The 21,032-nt window shown below is 40.0% G+C and overlaps 1 protein-coding gene across 8 annotated transcripts in view; it reads left to right on the forward strand.

Moving 5' to 3' along the window:
• The window catches only part of LOC139758810 (putative neural-cadherin 2), an 831,293-nt gene that overhangs the window by 408,060 nt on the left and 402,201 nt on the right, over positions 1-21,032 (forward strand). For all 8 annotated transcript variants that reach the window (XM_071680628.1, XM_071680630.1, XM_071680627.1 and 5 more), the window contains one exon: positions 6,086-7,191. In XM_071680628.1, coding sequence (XP_071536729.1) covers positions 7,134-7,191 — 58 coding nt within the window. In that variant the 5' untranslated portion in view covers positions 6,086-7,133. The remainder of the gene's footprint in view (positions 1-6,085; positions 7,192-21,032) is intronic.

Genomic DNA, 21,032 nt, shown 5'->3' on the forward strand with positions numbered 1-21,032 from the left:
GAACTCATCAACATCCAAGACATTTTGTTTATCACGCACCACCACAAGAAAAGTATATTACGAGGTAATTTAATCAGGAATTTCGACTTCATGAATAGCACTGGCTCTGAAACTCGTTCCTGTAAATAAAGTCTATTTTCTTTTTGGAACAGATTTCCCCTATTTCATCTAGACGATATCCTGACCATTTATAATATTCAACGAAGGAGGAGGAGGAGGAAATCTGTTTACCATGTCTTCAGACTGATTCTGGAAACTTACTTTCCTTCCATTCTCCAAATACTCTAAACTCGTGATGAAGCGTCAGTCACCTAACCTACCAACTAAGGATCAACGAAGGTGAAGAAGCAACTACCGGATTCCATCGTTTCACTGGAAAAAAAGCAAAAAACAAAAGCCGTGCGCTGGAATGAAAGCTATGAGGGCATTGTGGCTGGAGACAGAATGCCCCACACACCCCCACCCCCTGGCGGTCGTGCGAGGCTTGCATCGTAATTGGCCCCACACGTCACCTCATTGCTGACTCAAGCAGACGATTTTACCGTTTTTTTCTTCTCCCTTCACGTTTTGAATATTATCTACCTTGAATATGCACGTGTAAAACCTTCGAAGGTGCCTCTCTGGTTCTATTAATGCTCACTGTTCTATGAAGTATTCTATATGCGAGAATTTCCTTACGAGATTATATATTTTTTATTTCTTTTCCCTCGGTCATCTATGTAGTTTAATTTCCGTGTGTGTAATAGTGGTACGAAGTGTTCAACACATGGAATATTTTCTCTGCATACTTTGTATGCTCTTCCGCAAACTTTTTATCTCCAAAGTCTTTAATTCAAATATCAATCTATTTATTAATAATAACTCAAAGACCTCATGAGGAAAAAAAAAATGTCTTGTGTTACCCAGGGCATCTTTCCAGAAGTTCCTGTAGCCCGAGGTTTCCCCTGCTTTAAGTAGCAAGGAAATAGGGACACCTATGGAGTGACAAGGTCTTAGACAAGACTTTACTCTCAGTGACACATCCTAGCCAGAGGTATCTCCCCTGATGATGTGATTATTACACGAAAGTGCACTTGGGAACTTATCGTGTTTCATTTTCCCCGTGGACTCATAGGAATATATATATATATATATATATATATATATATATATATATATATATATATATATATATATTACGTGTGTGTGTGTGTGTGTGTGTTTATATCGTAAAGACACCTTCCCACCCGTCATTGAACTCAAATCATACGCCTTGTTAAATCTGTGATGACAACGGTAGGAGAGAAGTTTAATTAGTGGTCACGAGTTTTTAAGTTCTGATAGTTATATGACTTGTTATGACGATACCATTATTTCTTACACAGTGCTGAATTTTTACTCATAATCGTTCGTTACCAAACACATTATTTTTTTCAATTGACGCACCGTTGGAACATATGTTAACTTCAACACATTTACGAAGACTGATGTTATGTTTTTCTACGCTTTTGGAAGTAATAAAAAGTTGATGACTTGTTCATTAGTAAGTTCCAGCATGTAGAATTATTTATGTTTCATCCTTTCCCTTAATCGTACTTTACTATTTCTTGATATAATGGTTTCTCTTTGTTCTATCACCGTTCTTAGGGATGGATTTCTGTTTTGATATAAATTCTTTCTTTTTTTTGAGAGAGAGAAAGAATAGTAACAATTAATTGCTTCAGAGGATGTAGTTGTTAAATGGAAATGTAGCTTTGTAGCGATTTGTTTCTGTAAAGAAAACAAAACACCTTTATTAAATTACGTTTTCCACTGTTTGAACGGTCATCCTTAACTCTGTAATTAAAGTTGTCGCATTTTGACCACAATAATCTAAGTGCTGATTCAATAGTTGATTGTTTTGAATATATCCTAACAAAAGTATCAATTGAGGGATTTTGATTTGGTGATATTCAGTGCGTAACCTCTTTTTCCTTTTCGACCCCATAGCATAAGAATGTCAGATGATACTGATATAAGGCCGAGAGAAAGATAAGAGATAAAAAAAAAGAAGAGAGAGGCTCACATTATCCTGTATTGTTAACCTGCATGTGAACCAACCATGAAATTAGACTACAGTTTTCTTTCGTCAGGTAGACCAACTCGTATAATGGAGCAAATGAAGTATAACGATGTATTTCACATAAAGCACATATACATTAATGTAGCTACATTTAGAATTTTTCGAGGCAAGTCTGCCAGAAAAGAAAGTTTTAGCTTTTTGTAAAAATGTAAGCTCTGAGCAGTGTCGGACACTTTGGATGGTGTTCGTGGTCACAAAACACAAACCGATCTACGAGGAAGCTTATTAAGGATAATCTTGACTTAGTTTGGTTCAGATTGTCTCTGTAGTTTCAAGAGAAGATTGATACGTGAAAAATGGATTGAAGGATCGCTCACTAAAGACGAAAGATCACATGGGCCTTTTGGCCAGGCCAGCGAAGCCAGATTACAACCCTTGATGAGGCAATGAGTCGAGTTATGCAGGAGGCAACAAGACTGGACTGAGTCAGCAAGGTATCGTCATGTGTTTGGGTGTAGCGCTGCTCTGCCAGACACGAGGAAAACATCAGGTGGTCGTTCGGTTGTGACAACTTTGAGCTTGCTGAATAAAACTTTGAGAAGTGAAGCTTCGGTTCCTAGTCCTCCTCTGGTTTGTAATTGAATCATCTTTATATTTTCTAATCTAACTCCTTCTGTTCTACGTGTACTGCGGTGTTCAAGGATTTCTTTTTTCAGTTCATATCTTATGTTCAAGATTCCAGTCATGAACAATGGGCCCTCGTAATGGCCAATACTTAAAATGAACATGAAAAAAAGGGCTATATAGGGAAATAAGGAAAGAAAATGAAGAAGAATCCAAGAAGGTTACTGAGGAAGTGGGAAACCTGCCTTTAAAAAAGGGGGTATATTGTAATCTTTAGGAAGGACACAAGGAGAAACAAGAGATAAGAATGTAGAGAAAGAAACTGACATAAATGCTTTCGTCCGTCCTTGTGTCACTATCGTTTAATTACAATTTCACTTCCACATAAAAAGCATATCATAGTTGTCCAACTATAATTATCAGATATTTTCCTTTAAGTCAATCGTTTATTTCCCCTTAAACTGGTTGACGGATAGAGCCAATAGATTCTTTACTGCAAGCTATTCATTATTCATGTATTGCCTGGATATTTTATGGTTGGTTGACGTGGGTCAGAGAGCAACAATAGCCGTGTTTTTGGAAGGCAGGAAAAACTCCTGGGGCAGTGGTAGATAAACATCACATCTTGACTATGTTATCCTTTGTTTACCAACCATGGCTGCCGTGGGGGTCGCCCAACATAAACACACACACACACACACACACACACACACACACACACACACACACACACACACAAGCATACACATGCTTATCAACGTATCATTGCAGACAAACTATACTGAACAGTGGTGAACTCTCCAACAGACAGATGACACTGAAACAACATATTTCCATGCTGAAAGCAGGGAGCATAACGTGGATGAATTATTTCAAATAACATTGTTTCAGCTTCATCCATCTGCTGGGTAACTTCAGAAACATTGGGTAAATATATTGATGTCAGTCACTTACTGGTACTAGATTTTCGCGAGATGACATCATCATCTATCGTGGTTCTGAGACTTGCATCCTATTGGATGGATGGAAAGGTACATGTTATATCCACGGCATTGTTCACCCCCCCCCTTGAGTCATGACCTAAGGGTAGGGGTAATGATGATCCGGCCTCTCCCAAATATCACGTTTTAACTCACCCAAGAGCCGGATCACCGTGGTTAAGGATCATTACGTCTCTCGTTGAAGGGTTTAATGGGAGACAGTCAAACCCTCCACTCCACTCCTCACCACTCCCACTCTTATCCACTCCACTCATCCAGTATCTTAATTCATACTTCACCCACCTCTGCTTACAACATCAACACTATTTGGTTAAGCACTAAGTAAAGAGATCAGTTTGCTTCTACTGGAAGGGAAAATATCAAAAGAATATATTGTAAACAGTTAACTAAAAGGAGTTGGATTATTATATTTGTGATGATTGTGTTTTCAAATATGAATCATTCGTCAACTTGTTGGCTTCTGCTATTATAACGTATGTAAAGACTATGTAAAAGTTTGATTTTTTATGTGTTATTAACAAATATAAATAAAAGAATAGATAGTTTATATATATATATATATATATATATATATATATATATATATATATATATATATATATATATATATATATATATACTTAGGGTGCAGGATGAGGCATAAATTAAGAAAACTTGATACATCGTAACTGAGATAGTGTAAGAAATAGTTTAAGATGAGGGAGCATGGATGAGGATGATTGTAAATGACAGAATGGCTACGAGGGAAGAAAAAAAAAATTATTTACATTTCCAGTGAGTGGGTGACGCGTCACATACAACAGACCCTGACCCGAATGTAAATACCGCCGCTCCTGTGACGATGAGATATCCGGATCATATTCCCGGAAGTCTATAATATGTGAAAAAAAAAAGGGAAAAGAAAAATATATGTAAAAGAGAAGACTTTCAAGCTCGCAATATTCAAATTCAGGGGCAAAATATTCATCGAAATTGTGGAAGAAGGCAATTATAAGGACGAAATTCATATTGAGGGACAGAATAAACTAGAGTGAAATAGGTTTTAGATATTTATGTCTGAGTGCACAAAGCGATGCGAAATGAAACCCTTATTAATTCATGCCATATTCCCTGACGACGTAAAGCTGAAAATGCTAGACGCAATGACAGAGAAAGCCAGTAAACCCCTTTTGAAATCACGCAGCGGCGTACTACTGGGGAAATGTATTATCTGGAACCCAATATACGAACATTGACGCGCTGAGTGCTAAGTGTTAGGGATACAAGGACAGGCCTAGCTGTTCATCCTCCCCTCCAGGTCTGGTATATGGATCGTAATGCATAAACAGTAATTGCATATACCCCCAAGTATACTACTCTTACTACTACTACTACTACTACTGCTACTACTACTACTAGTGCCACTACTACTATTACTACTACTACTACTACTACTGCTGCTATGATAGAAATAATAATGATAATAATGATTCTGGTGATAATTATAGCATTAATACTAACAATAATGAAAACAGTAGTGGAATGCTGAACAGTTAACAGATTCATAGTGTCTTCTTATGTGTGGGTGAAGACGTGCAGGTCCCATTGCTTCTCCAGCATGATGGAGATGTGTCTAAGTTTCATTAGGTCAAGCCTGGATCAATATTATATGTGTTCACAGGGTGTTTCGAGTCGTAGAGATCGTGTGTGCAAAGACCTTAGTCTTCTCACGTTTGGAAATACTGGTTTGAATGATCACACATGAAGATAGAGAAGATAGCTAACAATACAGATCACATTATGAGAAAGTAGATGTGGCAAGACTCTGTAGGTTATCACAAGGGTTGTGAAGCCTCTGCGGGGTTACGTCAATCGTAAAGTTGTAGGTTGTTGTGAGGACTGTGGTGCCTAGAGTTACGATGATCATGAAGTGTGTCTTTACAATCATGGTTGTGGCGTACGTGGAGGTAGGAATCTCATGGATGACCTACGTTACTAGATACACCACACATTTCTGTGGTTCCCTGTGATGCCAGGGAGAAGGAGGAGGAACTGACTGTGGAAACGTTTGATGGTCGGGAGTACAACAATGACCAAGATGTGCCACGAGCAGAAGACAGACCGTAGTGTCATTTGTTGTGGTAAATATTCCACCACATGGAGAGGGAAACATCCTGCAGTTATCATATATATATATATATATATATATATATATATATATATATATATATATATATATATATATATATATATATAGTAGTTTACAACATCTCTCTTGCCAGGGTTTAAGGAACGCATATTTTCTTACATGTGTATGCATTTGTCCGTATCCTCAAGTTCGTATTTGTCTGTTCGCTGTTGAGTGTGAGTGGTTGCTTGCTTGTGCGAGCAGTTGTATCCTTGTGTCGGAACTGATGACTCTTTTCTCTTCTTCCCTCAGATGATGGTTTTATGAACGCTGCTGAGATGACCAACACAGTCGCCAACTGACGGGGGAGAATGACATATGACTTCAAGTGTTATACCATCGACCTGTTCTGATTGTTATGCGCCAATCCCTTTCTCTCACTCTCTCTGGTTGTAGTGAAGATATATGTCACTCTCTTTCTGGTTGTAGTGAAGATATATTTCTAACCTACAGTAAAGATCGTATAGAAATAAGAAAAAAAAATATATATATATATATATTTTCAACTTTGTCTCAGACTCGTTAGTTGTGGCCAAAAAGACACAAACTAATATTTTAAACGTTTTACAGACAACGTCAGATCTCGGGATAAACTGTCGTTTTGTAAACGTCTCACATCAAGAGAGAAAAGTTGTGAGAACTTGTGCTCTATAATATGAAATGTTTCTCTAAGGATATTATAAATGTTTCTGTTTGGCTCTTCAGATTTCAGCCGTGTGTATAAAACAGTATGATATAGGAATACTTGATGTTCCTCACTTATATATATATATATATATATATAAACTTTAAGCTTCAAATAATCCTTGGAAGGTATAAAGACTTTCAAGCTAACGAGTGGAAAGCATTTCGTGCAAAGTTTGCCAACAAAAGCTTGACTCCATCTAAGATAAGAACACTTGAAACACTGTTAAGAAAAAAATATTAGAAAACAGAAACTTCCTCATTAGTGATCTTAAAAAGAAAAAAGGAAAAAAAAAAACAGAAAAACACACACACTTGAAACTGTGTTAATAGATTGTAGAGAAAATAGACTTTGAAACTATATTACTAAAAAAAAAGAAAAACACACACTTGAAACTGTGTTAAAAGGAACACACACACTTGAAACTGTGTTAATAGATTGTAGACAAAATAAACTTTGAAACTATATTATTAAAAAAAAGAAAAACATACACTTGAAACTGTGTTAAAAGGTTGTAGAGAAAATAAACTTTGAAACTATATTACTAAAAGACTACTTTGACAGTTACGATCTTAAGGGTTGTGAGCTAAGGAGCGTCTCATCACAAGACTCACCATGGCCATCAATGTGGTAATTCCCTTACTGATTCCACTGGAAGAGAACCTTCACAATGGTGAGTACCACAACCTCATGTTCTTCCTCCCACCACCTTCCCCTCACCCAGTTTTGTGATGACCTCTTGACCTCGAGTTATTTTGTGACCTCGCTTGCCCTAAGTGACCCAAATCCCCCCCTCATCCTCACCTCTCCCCTCATCATTAGATCACTAACCACATCCTAGCCTTGCTTTGTCTATAGCTCTTTGAAGTGTTTCTTTTTTTTTCGATTTAGATATATGAATCAATGTCTTCAAAACAGGTGAGTTGATGCACTTTATAATTATCTGTTGGTAATCACATGTGATTTGTACTAGTGTGTACTTCTCGTTCAGGGAGGCAGCCCCCCCCCCCCCCCCCCAACCCATTTCAAAGGAGGGCGATAACCTTTGACCTCTATAACTTCAAACGATATTGTGCCCTTACATTTTTTAACCTTTGACCTCTATAACTTCAAACGATAGTGTGCACTTATATTTTTTTCTTTTTGTAATCCTGAACTTCCAACTTTCCCTTGATCTTTTTTTTTTTATTCTTTATATATTTCTATGTCACATACTGCTTGTCTTGTGGGTAATTAAGGTCAACCTTACGTCTACTGTTAATCATTACGTCATGTAATGTATATATTTCTATATGAAACACTGCTTGTCTAATGGGTAATTGAGTTTACGTTACAACTACTGGTGGTCATTTTGGTTACGTAATGGTACGTGCTTTGTTTCCGTGGTCCTTGCAACGCATCTCTTTTCCAATATGGTGACTTAAATCCTCAACCCTCCTAACTTGAATGATATTGTGGTGGTCACTTTTGGTTTTCTTTTTTGCCCTCCTTTGAATTTTTTCATCAGAGGAAACGCTCCATTCGACAAAGGTAAGAACATTTCCCATTTTCTTATTGTTGGTCGTTTTCTTCTATGTGTGATCCATATTCTGCTTCAGTTTTAGTTACGTAATGAGGATAGTGTAGTTAGGGAGGGAGTTGGGGGGTCATCCTCCACCCACTGAGACTTTTAGAGTGGAAGAGCTATCTATGGTCATAGTCCCACCCAAGTGGGGCTAGCCAGTTGAAGTGGAGGGAGGAAGGTGAATAGATTATTCGTGTTTTCCACTCGAGTTGAGTGGAGTGAAGGGACGGCCATAAGCCATCCACAGTGAGCTTAGCGGAGGAGGAGGAGGATGAGGACGCCTCCCCCCCCCCCCCCCCCTTCCCTGAAAAATCTAATCTGTCATAACTTTGATTTACATTTAGATTAAGCCAGGAGGTAGTCGACTCTCGCTCTGACACTGGTAGCTGTTCTTCTTCATGGCAGAGTAAATTTATACTACATCACGTATATATATATTCTTTCTTTCAAACTATTCGCCATTTCCCGTATTAGCGAGGCAGCGTTAAGAACAGAGGACTGGGCCTTTGATCATATATATAAATTTTTTTTTTCGTGACATGATATGTTATTAAAGGCAATTAGAAACATGCAAATAAGATTGCTTTATCTTTTTATTTTTTTTAGAACCGGACGAACATTGTGGGGAGGAGGCCATATGTTTACCGACCCTTTGATACTGAGGGTCTGACAAGAGTTAGATCACATTTTTTTTTTTTTCTGTGGAAATCTGCAGGAGACATACAAGTCGGATGAAGGTTAGTTCCCAACTGGCCAAGCCTTGCTTGGTCTTGGGCCAGATGAAGTTGGCTGGCTCCTTGTGGTGGGCTGGTAGCCAAGCCTTATATATATATGTACAACCATAGGGAAGTGATGGTGTAACAAGTGTGATTATGACAAGCGAAAATCCGGACATCCCTCCATCCGATTGGATGGACACTATAGACGCTCAATGACTAGTTTTCGGTCAGTTATCGGTACATACCAGAGTATTACCGGAGGGAGATCCGTGCTCTGTTTTATAGAACATGGGTCGATGGTAGTTATATCTGTCGTTGCCATGGATGGATTGCCCTAAGATCTTTTCTCATTTTTTCTCTCTGGTTATAGCTGTCTTTGGCTGATATGGTGTCCCCATTATTGAATTTGATTTTGAATTCTCCACGCAAGATCGACAACTGTATTATGTACTTCTACTCACCCTATGGGCGAGGGGGGACAAAAGAGGATACAAAAAAAGGTACAGGGACTGTACCCCCAGTGATTGAAATACATCAGGGATTACACTGTGAGAAAAGGGTTAACGTGGTTTGGGCAACACGATGAATAATTTGGCAATTTGCATGGTAAGTGAAGTTGACAACAGTTAAAGTCTTGGTGTGCGCATGCGCTTCCCTTGCGTCGCTTGGGTGGGTGGGTGGGTGGGTCCATTCGGCTCGCCAGTAGGGGGGAGGTGACCTCTTAACCCGGCCTTACGATGATCATCACCAATTTGACCTCCTGACCACGACAGTGCGATCCTTGGGCACAATGGTCCCATGATCCTTCAAGGTTTAGGTCAAAGGTCAGTCCGTCATACTCAGGGGTCGCACCGTCGTGTTCAAGGGTTGTATCGTCGTGTTCAAGGGTTGTACCGTCGTGTTTAAGGGTCGTACCGTCGTGTTCAAGGGTTGTACCGTCGTGTTCAAGGGTTGTACCGTCGTGTTATAGAGTCGTACATACATACTCATGACTTGTACCGTCGTACTCAAGGGTCGTACCGTCGTGCTCAAAGGTCGCACCGTGTGCTCAAAGGTCGTACCGTCCTGCTCAGCTGGTTAATGTCTAATTAGAAGCTTCGGATCGTGTCCTATCTTTTTTTTTTTTTTTGAGTTTTAATTAAAGCGAAAGTTAAAATGCAAGAAATCTTCACCACTATTTAAAGACGACTTTGTTGGCGAAAGTTTCGTAACGAACTGGCTATGTTTCTGCTATCTTGCCTGAAACTTGAAATTTATTATTATCATTATTATTATTATTATTATTATTATTATTATTATTATTATTATTATCATTAATACTATTATATTGTTATTATTATTATTATTATTATTATTATTATTATTATTATTATTATTATTATTATTATATTATCATTATCATTATTATCATTATCATCATTATTATACCATATCATTATTATAATCATCATCATTACTATCATCTGTTATTATGAATGTTATTATTATTATTATTATTATTATATTTATTATTAGTTGTATTATTATTATTATTATCTACCGTTGGAAGTGGACTGCTGTTATATATATATATCTATCATATTCTCTATTCTTAAAACATACCTAAAATTGTCCACAGGAACGAACGTTTTCCTGGTGATATCATAGACCAATTTTATCCCCCAGTCCCATCTTTTCACCGCTGTGATGAAGTGCTTCCCCCAACCCTCCCGTATATAAATATCCCGTCCCCCAAGACTCGTGTGATCGGTGTATCTTTATGCTCTCCATAACTCCCGGTGTTGCATATCCTTTGCCATCATTATTTTTCCCCCTTTGGAGGATTTCCACCGTCGCCAGTTCTCCATGCGACCCCCCCTTCCACCACTTCCTCCTCCTCTTCCCACAAAGTCTTGTACCACAAACCTCCTTCCTAAGGGATTTACTCTTACACGCCACCACCATCTTTCTCCTTTACAGTGAAGAGGAAGAATTAAGGAGCTATTTACTAGCCTTGCCACGCAAGGTTCAGATATTTGGTACCGACTTGCCGATCTGTCTCTGCTAGTTGGCTGTTATCTTCGTCTGTGTGTGTGTGTGTGTGTGTGTGTGTGTGTGTGTGTGTGTGTGTGTGTGTGTGTGTGTCTCTGCTAGTTGGCTGTTATCTTCGTCTGTGTGTGTGTGTGTGTGTGTGTGTGTGTGTCTGCTAGTTGGCTGTTATCTTCGTCTGTGTGTGTGTGTGTGTGTGTGTGTGTGTGTGTGTGTGTGTCTGCTAGTTCGGTGTTATCTTCGTCTGTGTGTGTGTGTGTGTGTGCGTGTGTGCGTGTGTGTGTGTGTGTGTGTGTGTGTGTGAATTAGTGGGCGATTCGTACCTCCTGGTAAATGTAAAACGAATGTTGTCAATGTGACGTATATACTTTATTCTACGATCCGGTAAAATTTTGGTAGAGAAAGCCACCGGAGAAATGGATTGATTCGGGTTATTCTCATTCATCTAAATAACTAACGCACTGAAGAAATTAAGTTGTGTGAAGAATATTGATTAGTGTTGACGATGAAAGTATAGGATTATTATAGCTTCACCAACTACGGATGATATTTCTGAACACTGAGAAACGAGTAACAAATTAGTATACACTGGACGCTCACACGATGTCGAAGTTATCACATGCATAAATACCTAAAACACTATAGTGAAGTGTTATGAAGATACCCTGCGTACATTTATCAGGTATACACATTACAACCTCAGCGCTTAACGTATGACTCTATGTATCAGCGATCAGAGTTTAGTGTGAGAAAAGTGTGTAGTTTAATTCACGCTTGGCCGTACCGCACGCCGCTGCCACACTAGCCAGCCAGCCTCGACTTCTCTCTTGTTTCACTGCTGTAAAGAGGAAGAGAAAAGAGTATAGATTTTGCAAGCTGACCCTCTCCAAAGGTCATATTAGTCCTCCTTGTCATTATCATGTTTCCGGAGATGGAGACAGAGCGACATCAAGTACTAAGGATAATGAAACGTCCCATGATTTATAGAACGGTACTGGTACACTAAAAGCTGTTTCTGTCAGTTACTGATCTAAACCAGTCGGGTTCCCTCGCTGCTGCTTCTGCCTTTCTCTCTCTCTCTCTCTCTCTCTCTATCCCACGCGACCATCACCCACACACACACACACACACACACACACACACACACACACACACACACACACACACACACACACACACACTTACATCCAACCAGTTATACTTGTGGCTTGCCGTAACACCACTGTATCCGGGACCTTATACTGATCCTTCCCCACCCTTGCGCATGTCTGTATGTTCGTCAGTCTCTGGACCCACTCGTGTCCACACGACAAGTCAAGAACAGTACATGGTACACAGCTTCGGACTCACACTATACTTACCTCCTACAGAGAGGAAGAATTGGTTACATTTTGAGGTTACGTACATGAAGAAATTTCCATATTATTCATAATATTTTGCATGTGTTACACCTCAGAATTGCTAAATGATAGACAGTTGAAATTCCTAACATACATGTATTAGGTAGAAATATCATGGCATCCATTATTTGTGCATAAATGAGTTAATCATTACTTTTGTATTTATGTAATTTCAACTCATGGCCGGACACTGAAAGGGCCCCGTGTTTCGTCAAAGGGTTGACTGGTTTACTGATTAAGTGGCTATAAGATGTGACCAATTGTTTGTGTGTGTGTGTGTGTGTGTGTGTGTGTGTATGTGTGTGTGTGTGTTACCTACAGGTTTTGGTAGACGATTTCCTGGAGAAAAGTATCATTACATGTGTTATTGCCACGGTGCCCTAAGCTCGTAGTACTTAGCTTCCCTAAGTGTGTAATCTTGGAGAAGGCAGAAATATGAAATACAGACATACAATGAAAAATAAAAGTACTGAGTGCATTGTCTTCAAGAGTCGAATGTCCTCAGGGGAGCTGGCAGGTAATGCATTAATTGGTTGGTTCAGTTGTTTTCTCAGGTTTGTGATGGCTGTTGCCAAGTGCTCTCGTCATTCTGTCTCCAGGGCGTGTGTGCTGGAGGCGAATGGCTTAGTAAACACCTCAGTGTCTTAAGGTTGCTTTGGCTCGCCAGGTGTTTACCACATCATCTTAATTAGTGGATTCATGGCAGATGCACCTGTGATGATGATGACCGGACTGGAGGCGTTGTGTCTGGTTTGCGATGGCTGCATCAGAAGCAGTTGTTTATTTTCTGGTATACATCGGGTAATTATGCTCATGGGTGTTGTGGTATCGGCTCTGTTGTCTGGTTTATGTACTGTATCGCCACTTGTTGTTTTCCCCGTGGTATTTGAGGTGGTATGTAAAGACCGACTGGCAGAGAGGGTTGATTATTGTGTATCAAGATGATCAACTAAGAATATCTTATTAATATTTGGTGTATTTTTTTTCTTCTGTTCGTTGGAGATGAGGTCGTGTGCACACAGCCTCGCTCTCACACGTAAAATGTTCTCCAGTTAATTCATCGCTTTCGTTTGTTCTTTGAAGTGGCTTATGGCTTGAAGTAAAACCCAAACCCTTTTCTTAGAATGGTGGTACCACAACCTTCCGAGAAGAAAGTTTGTCCAACCATATAGTAATTTTAAATTTCGTGAAACATGGGCAACCAGTATTATGATTTCTCTCAAACTCTTCGGTTTGTCTGATTTGTCGGATATGAACCAACTGGGCATGGGATGAAAGTCAAACGCTCGGCCATCTTCCCCGGAAGATCGTGCTATCTAGCTCAATTAGTTTTGGAAATGAATGACAAAAGTTTATGGGCTGTGGTTCTTAACACTGAGCATAGCAAAGATTATTTTCTTTGTTTGCTTTCTTTCTGCACAATCTAGAAAAAAAGGTTAACACTGTTAACACTGCATTTTTCTTGCTATGAAAGCTGTTAAATTATTAAGGCTCTAAACCTAACTGGTAAGTTTTGCTATGTTCTGTTACACTTGATGGACAGTCCGTGGATATTCTAGCCCACTGAGCCATAAAAGAACCCACAAGAATAATTGGTCCAGCTGGCTATCCCAGTCTGTGCTCAAACGATGTCTTCCAGATATATATATATCTTTTCAGGTCGGTTTACTGTGGCGAAGGAGGAGACTTGGAGAGATACAGAGAGACAAGAGAAAGTCTCTCGGATTTATGTAAGTTGTGTGTGTGTGTGTGTGTGTGTGTGTGTGTGTGTGTGTGTCCTGTCTATATAGATTTGATTCTGGATCCTCACTTTGTCGTCAAGGAGCTCCTTCGCTGTCTTCTATCTCTGGTCAGCAGCAGCGACTGCCCCAGGAAGAAAATGAAAACATTTGGTCGTCAAATCCAGCAATGGCAGTATCAGAGATGGACAATTGGGCCTCTGAGCTGCATCGAGTTGATAACAATTCAAGGAGGAGACATGTGGTTGAGAGTGGCACAGATGTACATGACAGCTACAGGTCAGGAGACGTTGAAACTGTGTCTCGGTTGCTAGCTAAGTGAGAGGGATAGAGTTAGGTGCTGCGTCTCTGATCACTAGGCCTCCTGCCGAAGGGAGAAGCTCTTTCGTTAATGGAGGAAGGAAAATGCAGTACCGTGCGCATCTGTAAGGGGTCATCTTTATTGATGTCTCATCGGGTTGAAACCTTTGCCTTACTACTGGCTCTCTCTGTATACAGTTCAAGAGCTCAGACAAGCATTATTTTGTCCTCCAGTACACGGCCTCGTCATAGACCACCAGGTCCTATGGAATCACAAGTCTGTAGATACAGTCTGACGTAAAAGAAATGCATTAGTACTTACCTGTACAGCCTTATGTAAAGAAATTCATGAGTGAAACTCAAGGCGTCACATCTAAGTGAATCAGTGTCTCCCAACACACTCGGAATTCTGGGGTCGGTCCTTTGTGCCCTCATAGTCGACGTGACCAGTTTCCTCTCTGAGTTGATGTGTGTAAACAAAGGCTTGAGTCAGAAAAGACAATGTACCAGAGTGCAGGTCGTCCATGCACACTGTATGCTTGCACAGAGACCTTAATTCATTTTGGAATATCAAATGAACCATGGGCGCTCAATGTCTTAAACAATTCATCGCTTTAGTAATGATAATGATAAGTACACCAGATCACGTCCAGAGCTCGAATACATCCAGGAAGTAAGGGAATGAGTGTATCATGTGATGCGATATTGTTTTCCTATCATTTCCAGTTGCTCAGTATGATAAACAGCGGACTGACTGCCTTTGCTATTTCCTCCCTCCCGCGAAGCGATCGCTACCAAACACTTGAAACCTCTCTCTGTTATCCCAGTGCATTTGAATGGCAGTGAGCAGAATTTCCATGCGAGTCCAGTCCTAAAACTCTTATCTGATCATAGATTGATAATATTTTGATATGCCAGCGCAGCCCCAGGGTATATATATTTTCCCAGCAGCAGTAATTATAATCGTGGCGAAATCTGACCATTTGTACCGCGACCTTTGTGTTAGTAAGATGAAAAGAATTATTATCATAGGATCTGTTTCATGATTATCCTTTGCTGTTTCATCAGAGAATAAAAGTGTATTATTTGCACGGTAATTGATTCTGCTAATTAGGCTGTTCAGGGTTATGTGTATGTATATATATATATATATATATATATATATATATATATATATATATATATATATATATATATATCATACTAACCTCCAACAGCCAGGATCGAACCCGGGTCTCTTGCGTAGGGTATTCGATTAGATAGTACTCCAATAACCGTTTCTCTATTTGGGGTGATCATAGCCTAGCGGTAGTGCTCCCGCCTCCTTCACAGGGGACCCGGGTTCGATCCTGGCTGTTGGACGTTATTATGTCACATGGTAGTGCACGTTCATATGCACTATTTACGTATATATATATATATATATATCATTGTTTTGCGAAATTCACCTCGTGTCTTTGTCAGTGTGGCTTCGGTTGCGATGGGTCAGGTTTATTTAAAAAGTCCAGAACTTAGGAACGTCTCAGAAAGGACGAAGGTGAGGATACAACACGTCAGAACTGATAAGTTTTTTTTCTTTATAGTGATGTGAAATTCTTTGAGCTGTTTCCGGTCTCTCTCTCTCTCTCTCTCTCTCTCTCTCTCTCTCTCTCTCTCTCTCTCTCTCTCTCTCTCTCTCTCTCTCTCTCTCTCTCTCTCCACACTTCTCCTTTAATATTCAAAAAAAATTTTTGGGCAGAAACGTCGAAATATTTTTTTTTTTTAGAGCGATGAAGGTGACTGAGGATTATTGCCGACACGGTGAACTATATTGTAACACCATCGTTTGTGGGGAAGAATGGCGGTGTAATCTGCGGTAAGTCACTGAGCGAAGATTTATATTTCATATACATCCGAGAATTTACATAGTCTGCTGTTCCGACTTAAATTGAAGCTCATGGTTCATATTCATAAAACATCACTCAGTTTCCGCGGACAGAAAAATATGTGGTTGACGAAGTAAAGCAAACGCATCATCACGCCCGGCATATTTACATGGCTTTTTTCCTCCGTGGCCAAAATTAGTTTTTGATTACGTACCTAATTCACTGCCCGTTTTCTATTTACATTCTGATGGCTACTTATGATAGAAGATTAAGACTTATGGACATACGTATGTAGCGAGCTTAAACCCCCCCTGAGCACGACAGTACGATCCTTGAGTACAAAGGTACCAATCATCCTTGAGTACAGCGGTACGATCCCTTGAGTACATCATTACGACCCATGAGTACAATGGTACGATCCCTTGAGTATATTAGTACGACCCTTGAGTACAGTGGTACGATCCCTTGAGTACATTAGTACGACCCATGAGTACAATGGTACGATCCCTTGAGTACCATTGTACCATCTTGCTCAATAACCGTACCATCTTGCTCAATAATCGCACCATCTTGCTCAATAATCGTACCATCTTGCTCAATAATCGCACCATCTTGCTCAATAATCGTACCATCTTGCTCAATAATCGTACCATCTTGCTCAATAATCGCACCATCTTGCTCAATAATCGTACCATCTTGCTCAATAATCGTACCATCTTGCTCAATAATCGTACCATCTTGCTCAATAATCGTACCATCTTGCTCAATAATCGTACCATCTTGCTCAATAATCGTACCATCTTGCTCAATAATCGTACCATCTTGCTCAATAATCGTACCATCTTGCTCAATAATCGTACCATCTTGCTCAATAATCGTACCATCTTGCTCAATAATCGTACCATCTTGCTCAATAATCGCACCATCTTGCTCAATAATCGTACCATCTTGCTCAATAATCGTACCATCTTGCTCAATAATCGTACCATCTTGCTCAATAATCGTACCATCTTGCTCAATAATCGTACCATCTTGCTCAATAATCGTACCATCTTGCTCAATAATCGCACCATCTTGCTCAATAATCGTACCATCTTGCTCAAATGATCTTACCATCTTGCTCAATAATCGTACCATCTTGCTCAATAATCGTACCATCTTGCTCAATAATCGTACCATCTTGCTCAATAATCGTACCATTTTGCTCAATAATCGTACCATCTTGCTCAATAATCGTACCATTTTGCTCAATAATCGTACCATCTTGCTCAATAATCGTACCATCTTGCTCAATAATCGTACCATCTTGCTGAAAAGATTAAGAACTTCATTGCAACTACTTGTTTATTGCTTGTTCAGTGACGTAGAGAAGGCGAAGGGTAGCAGCACAGACAGTTGCTACACACACACACACACACACACACACACACACACACACTGATGCCATGGAGAGCAAACTGCCTTTGTAAGATATTGGCAAACTACGGTCGCCAAATTCAGTGACTGGATGCAATTCTGGTCGTGGCTCCTCCCGCTGTGTATGTGACATACGACAGATCCTTTGTTGCTTGGTTTGCTAACGACAAGAGCGATCTTTTGCTGTGAGTTAGGCAGATCTTTTGTTTTGCAAAATTTACCTTAAGGGATCTTTTGTTACAATGCTTGCTAAGGCATGAGATCTTTTGTTCCAGTGCTTGCTAAGGCATAAGATCTTGTGTCACATGGTTTGATTAAGACGCTTCTTTTGTTTCATGGTTTATTTAAGACAACAGCAGCAACGGATGAGATGTGTTTTGCCTCTTGAACTGTTCTCCTACAGAGGGAGGGACTCTGGCGACAGGTTAGGGAAGGTGTCGAGTCCCAAGTCACACACGCACAGTATTCTACAGCTTTCATCTTGCCTTCTTTCAGTGTGCGTGTGTGTGTGTGTGTGTGTGTGTGTGTGTGTGTGTGTGTGTGTGTGTCCTACACCAACACCAACACCGTTTTCCACCATCACCAACACCGTCCTCTACCTTACACCAACACCGTACTCCACCCTCACGCCTCTGTCTCTATCATTACCACTCCGCCGCTTCTATACTCTCCACTCCTATCCATACCATTATCCCAACCATTAACCATTATCCATTAACCCTCCCATCACCACACCGATAGTGAGGTAGAACAACGCGCATCAACACTATTCACTCAAGAAAGTACCCAGTGTGAAGCATTTCCGTAGCATTTTGTAGGATTTGGTCTCGAACATTGCTTAATATTGCGCTCCCAAGATTGTATCATCATATCCTTTAAATGGATATAAAAGTATAGAGGCCATATCATTAGTAGTAGTAGTAGTAGTAGTAGTAGTGGTAGTAGTAGAAGTAGTAGTAGCGGTAGTAGTAGTACTACTACTACTTCTGCTACTACTACTACTACTACTACTACTACTAGCATTATCATTTTCTTATCATTATCATTATTATCATTATCATGAATTGAATATCATTATTACTATCATTACGTTTTCTGTTTGCTATGCTGTTCGTATCACATCAATCTCCAAGTCTCTGATATCTTCAACACTGTCACAAACAGCTGTTTGTATTCTGAAGTACACACGTCAATCTATGTTTCCCAGAGCCCCCGTATCTACGTGGGAGATTCACCATGAACTGAAGGCCAAAACCCCTTCTCAATAGTACCGCATTTGCTTAAACCGTAGATAAATATGCCGTTTTCTTTAAGCCTCTAACACACTTAAGAAGAAGAGATGAGTGAATGGGTATCAGTTGATACCATAAGTCCATGGTCGATGCTCACCGTGGCAGACACAAGGGGATCCACAACTACTATTTTCGAAGCAGTTCGGGGTTACATCTAGGGCTTCGAACTCAGTTCCCGGCACAGTCCAGTCACCACGCCTGTTGCAGATTCAATAATGTGAGTCTTCCATGAGTCTGATCATTTATATAGATATACACTAGCCTATCCTACTTCTGATTTATATAGATGTACACTAGCCTCTCCTACTTTTGATGATTTATATAGATATACACTAGCCTATCCTACTTTTGATGATTTATGTAGATGCACACTAGCCTATCCTACTTTTGATGATTTATATAGATGTACACTAGCCTATCCTACTTCTGATCATTTATATAGATGTACACTAGCCTATCCTACTTTTGATGATTTATATAGATGTACATTAGCCTATCCTACTTTTGATGATTTATATAGATGTACATTAGCCTATCCTACTTCTCATGATTTATATAGATGTACACTAGCCTCTCCTACTTTTGATGATTTATATAGATGTACACTAGCCTATCCTACTTTTGATGATTTATATAGATGTACACTAGCCTATCCTACTTTTGATGATTTATATAGATGTACACTATCCCCTCCTACTTGTACAATTTGATGCGTATGATTACAGAATAAACTCCTAAGATTAAACCAATGAAATAACGTTTGTATAACTGGCGCACCGGATAGTTTAGCACACAGTTTTAGACCATTACCGGGACAGACAGTTTGATATTCTGCTCTTCCACTGGATAAATATTTGAGAATATTCCCCAATGACGTGTGTGATGTTAGCCAGCTGTTGCCAGTGCATCAAAATTAACCTTCATATCAACTCAGCGGGACGTAGATGAACCATTGACGCTCATATTGCAGCCTCGGTTGATATGCCAGTACACACACACACACACACACACACACACACACACACATTATGTCCATCCACCTGTCTATCAATCTGTTTGTCATTGTATCTATCAATATGCTTGTCTAATTATCTCTCTCGTGCACCTGTCTATCTCTCTTCTATTTGTCAATGTATCTCTCAGTTTGTTTGTCTGATTCTCTCTCTCGTCACATCAAGAGAGAGAGAGAGAGAGAGAGAGAGACAGAGAGAGAGAGAGAGAGAGAGAGAGAGAGAGAGAGAGAGAGAGAGAGAGAGAGAGAGAGAGAGAGATCCCGCCCCCATTTTCTCTTACAAATAACGATCCCGTACCATTTTCTTTCACAGGATCGATCCCGTACCATTTTCTTTCACAGGATCGATCCCGTACCATTTTCTTTCACAGGATCGATCCCGTACCATTTTCTTTCACAGGATCGATCCCGTACCATTTTCTTTCACAGGATCGATCCCGTACCATTTTCTTTCACAGGATCGATCCCGTACCATTTTCTTTCACAGGATCGATCCCGTACCATTTTCTTTCACAGGATCGATCCCGTACCATTTTCTTCATCATAGAAATACCTACCATTCAGCTCTTCCACGCCTAGCTTAGGCGGTTAGGCCTCGTTCGTAATCAACTGGCGTGCCAGAAGGTGATTGCGAAACGGAAACCGAATTAGAATGAAAAGTAGAAAAATATTATGACATCGACGATTTTATGATTTTTTTTTTCGTTCAAGAAATGCTAAGGGAGGGAGTTTGATCGCTCCCACGAAAGACGTTGTGGCTTTCTCTTTCATTCGTGTGTAGAAGACTCGTTGTCCAGGTGGAGTTAGATGTGCAGGGTGACGAGTTCCTACCCACATTAGAATTTTCTTTGACTCTCTCTCTCTCTCTCTCTCTCTCTCTCTCTCTCTCTCTCTCTCTCTCTCTCTCTCTCTCTCTCTCTCTCTCTCTCTCTCTCTCCTTTCTTTCTCTCCTTTTTGTCTCCTCTCTTTCTTTCTATCCTCTCTCTCTCTCTCTCTCTCTCTCTCTCTCTCTCTCTCTCTCTCTCTCTCTCTCTCTCTCTCTCTCTCTCTCCCTCCTCTTTCTTTCTCTCCTTTTTGTCGCTCCTCTCTTTCTTTCTCTCCTCTCTCTCTCTCTCTCTCTCTCTCTCTCTCTCTCTCTCTCTCTCTCTCTCAAACCATAATCATTACGAGGCTATTCCA

The sequence above is a fragment of the Panulirus ornatus genome, chromosome 31 (assembly GCF_036320965.1).
Source record: "Panulirus ornatus isolate Po-2019 chromosome 31, ASM3632096v1, whole genome shotgun sequence".
Classification (NCBI taxonomy): Eukaryota; Metazoa; Arthropoda; class Malacostraca; order Decapoda; family Palinuridae; genus Panulirus; species Panulirus ornatus.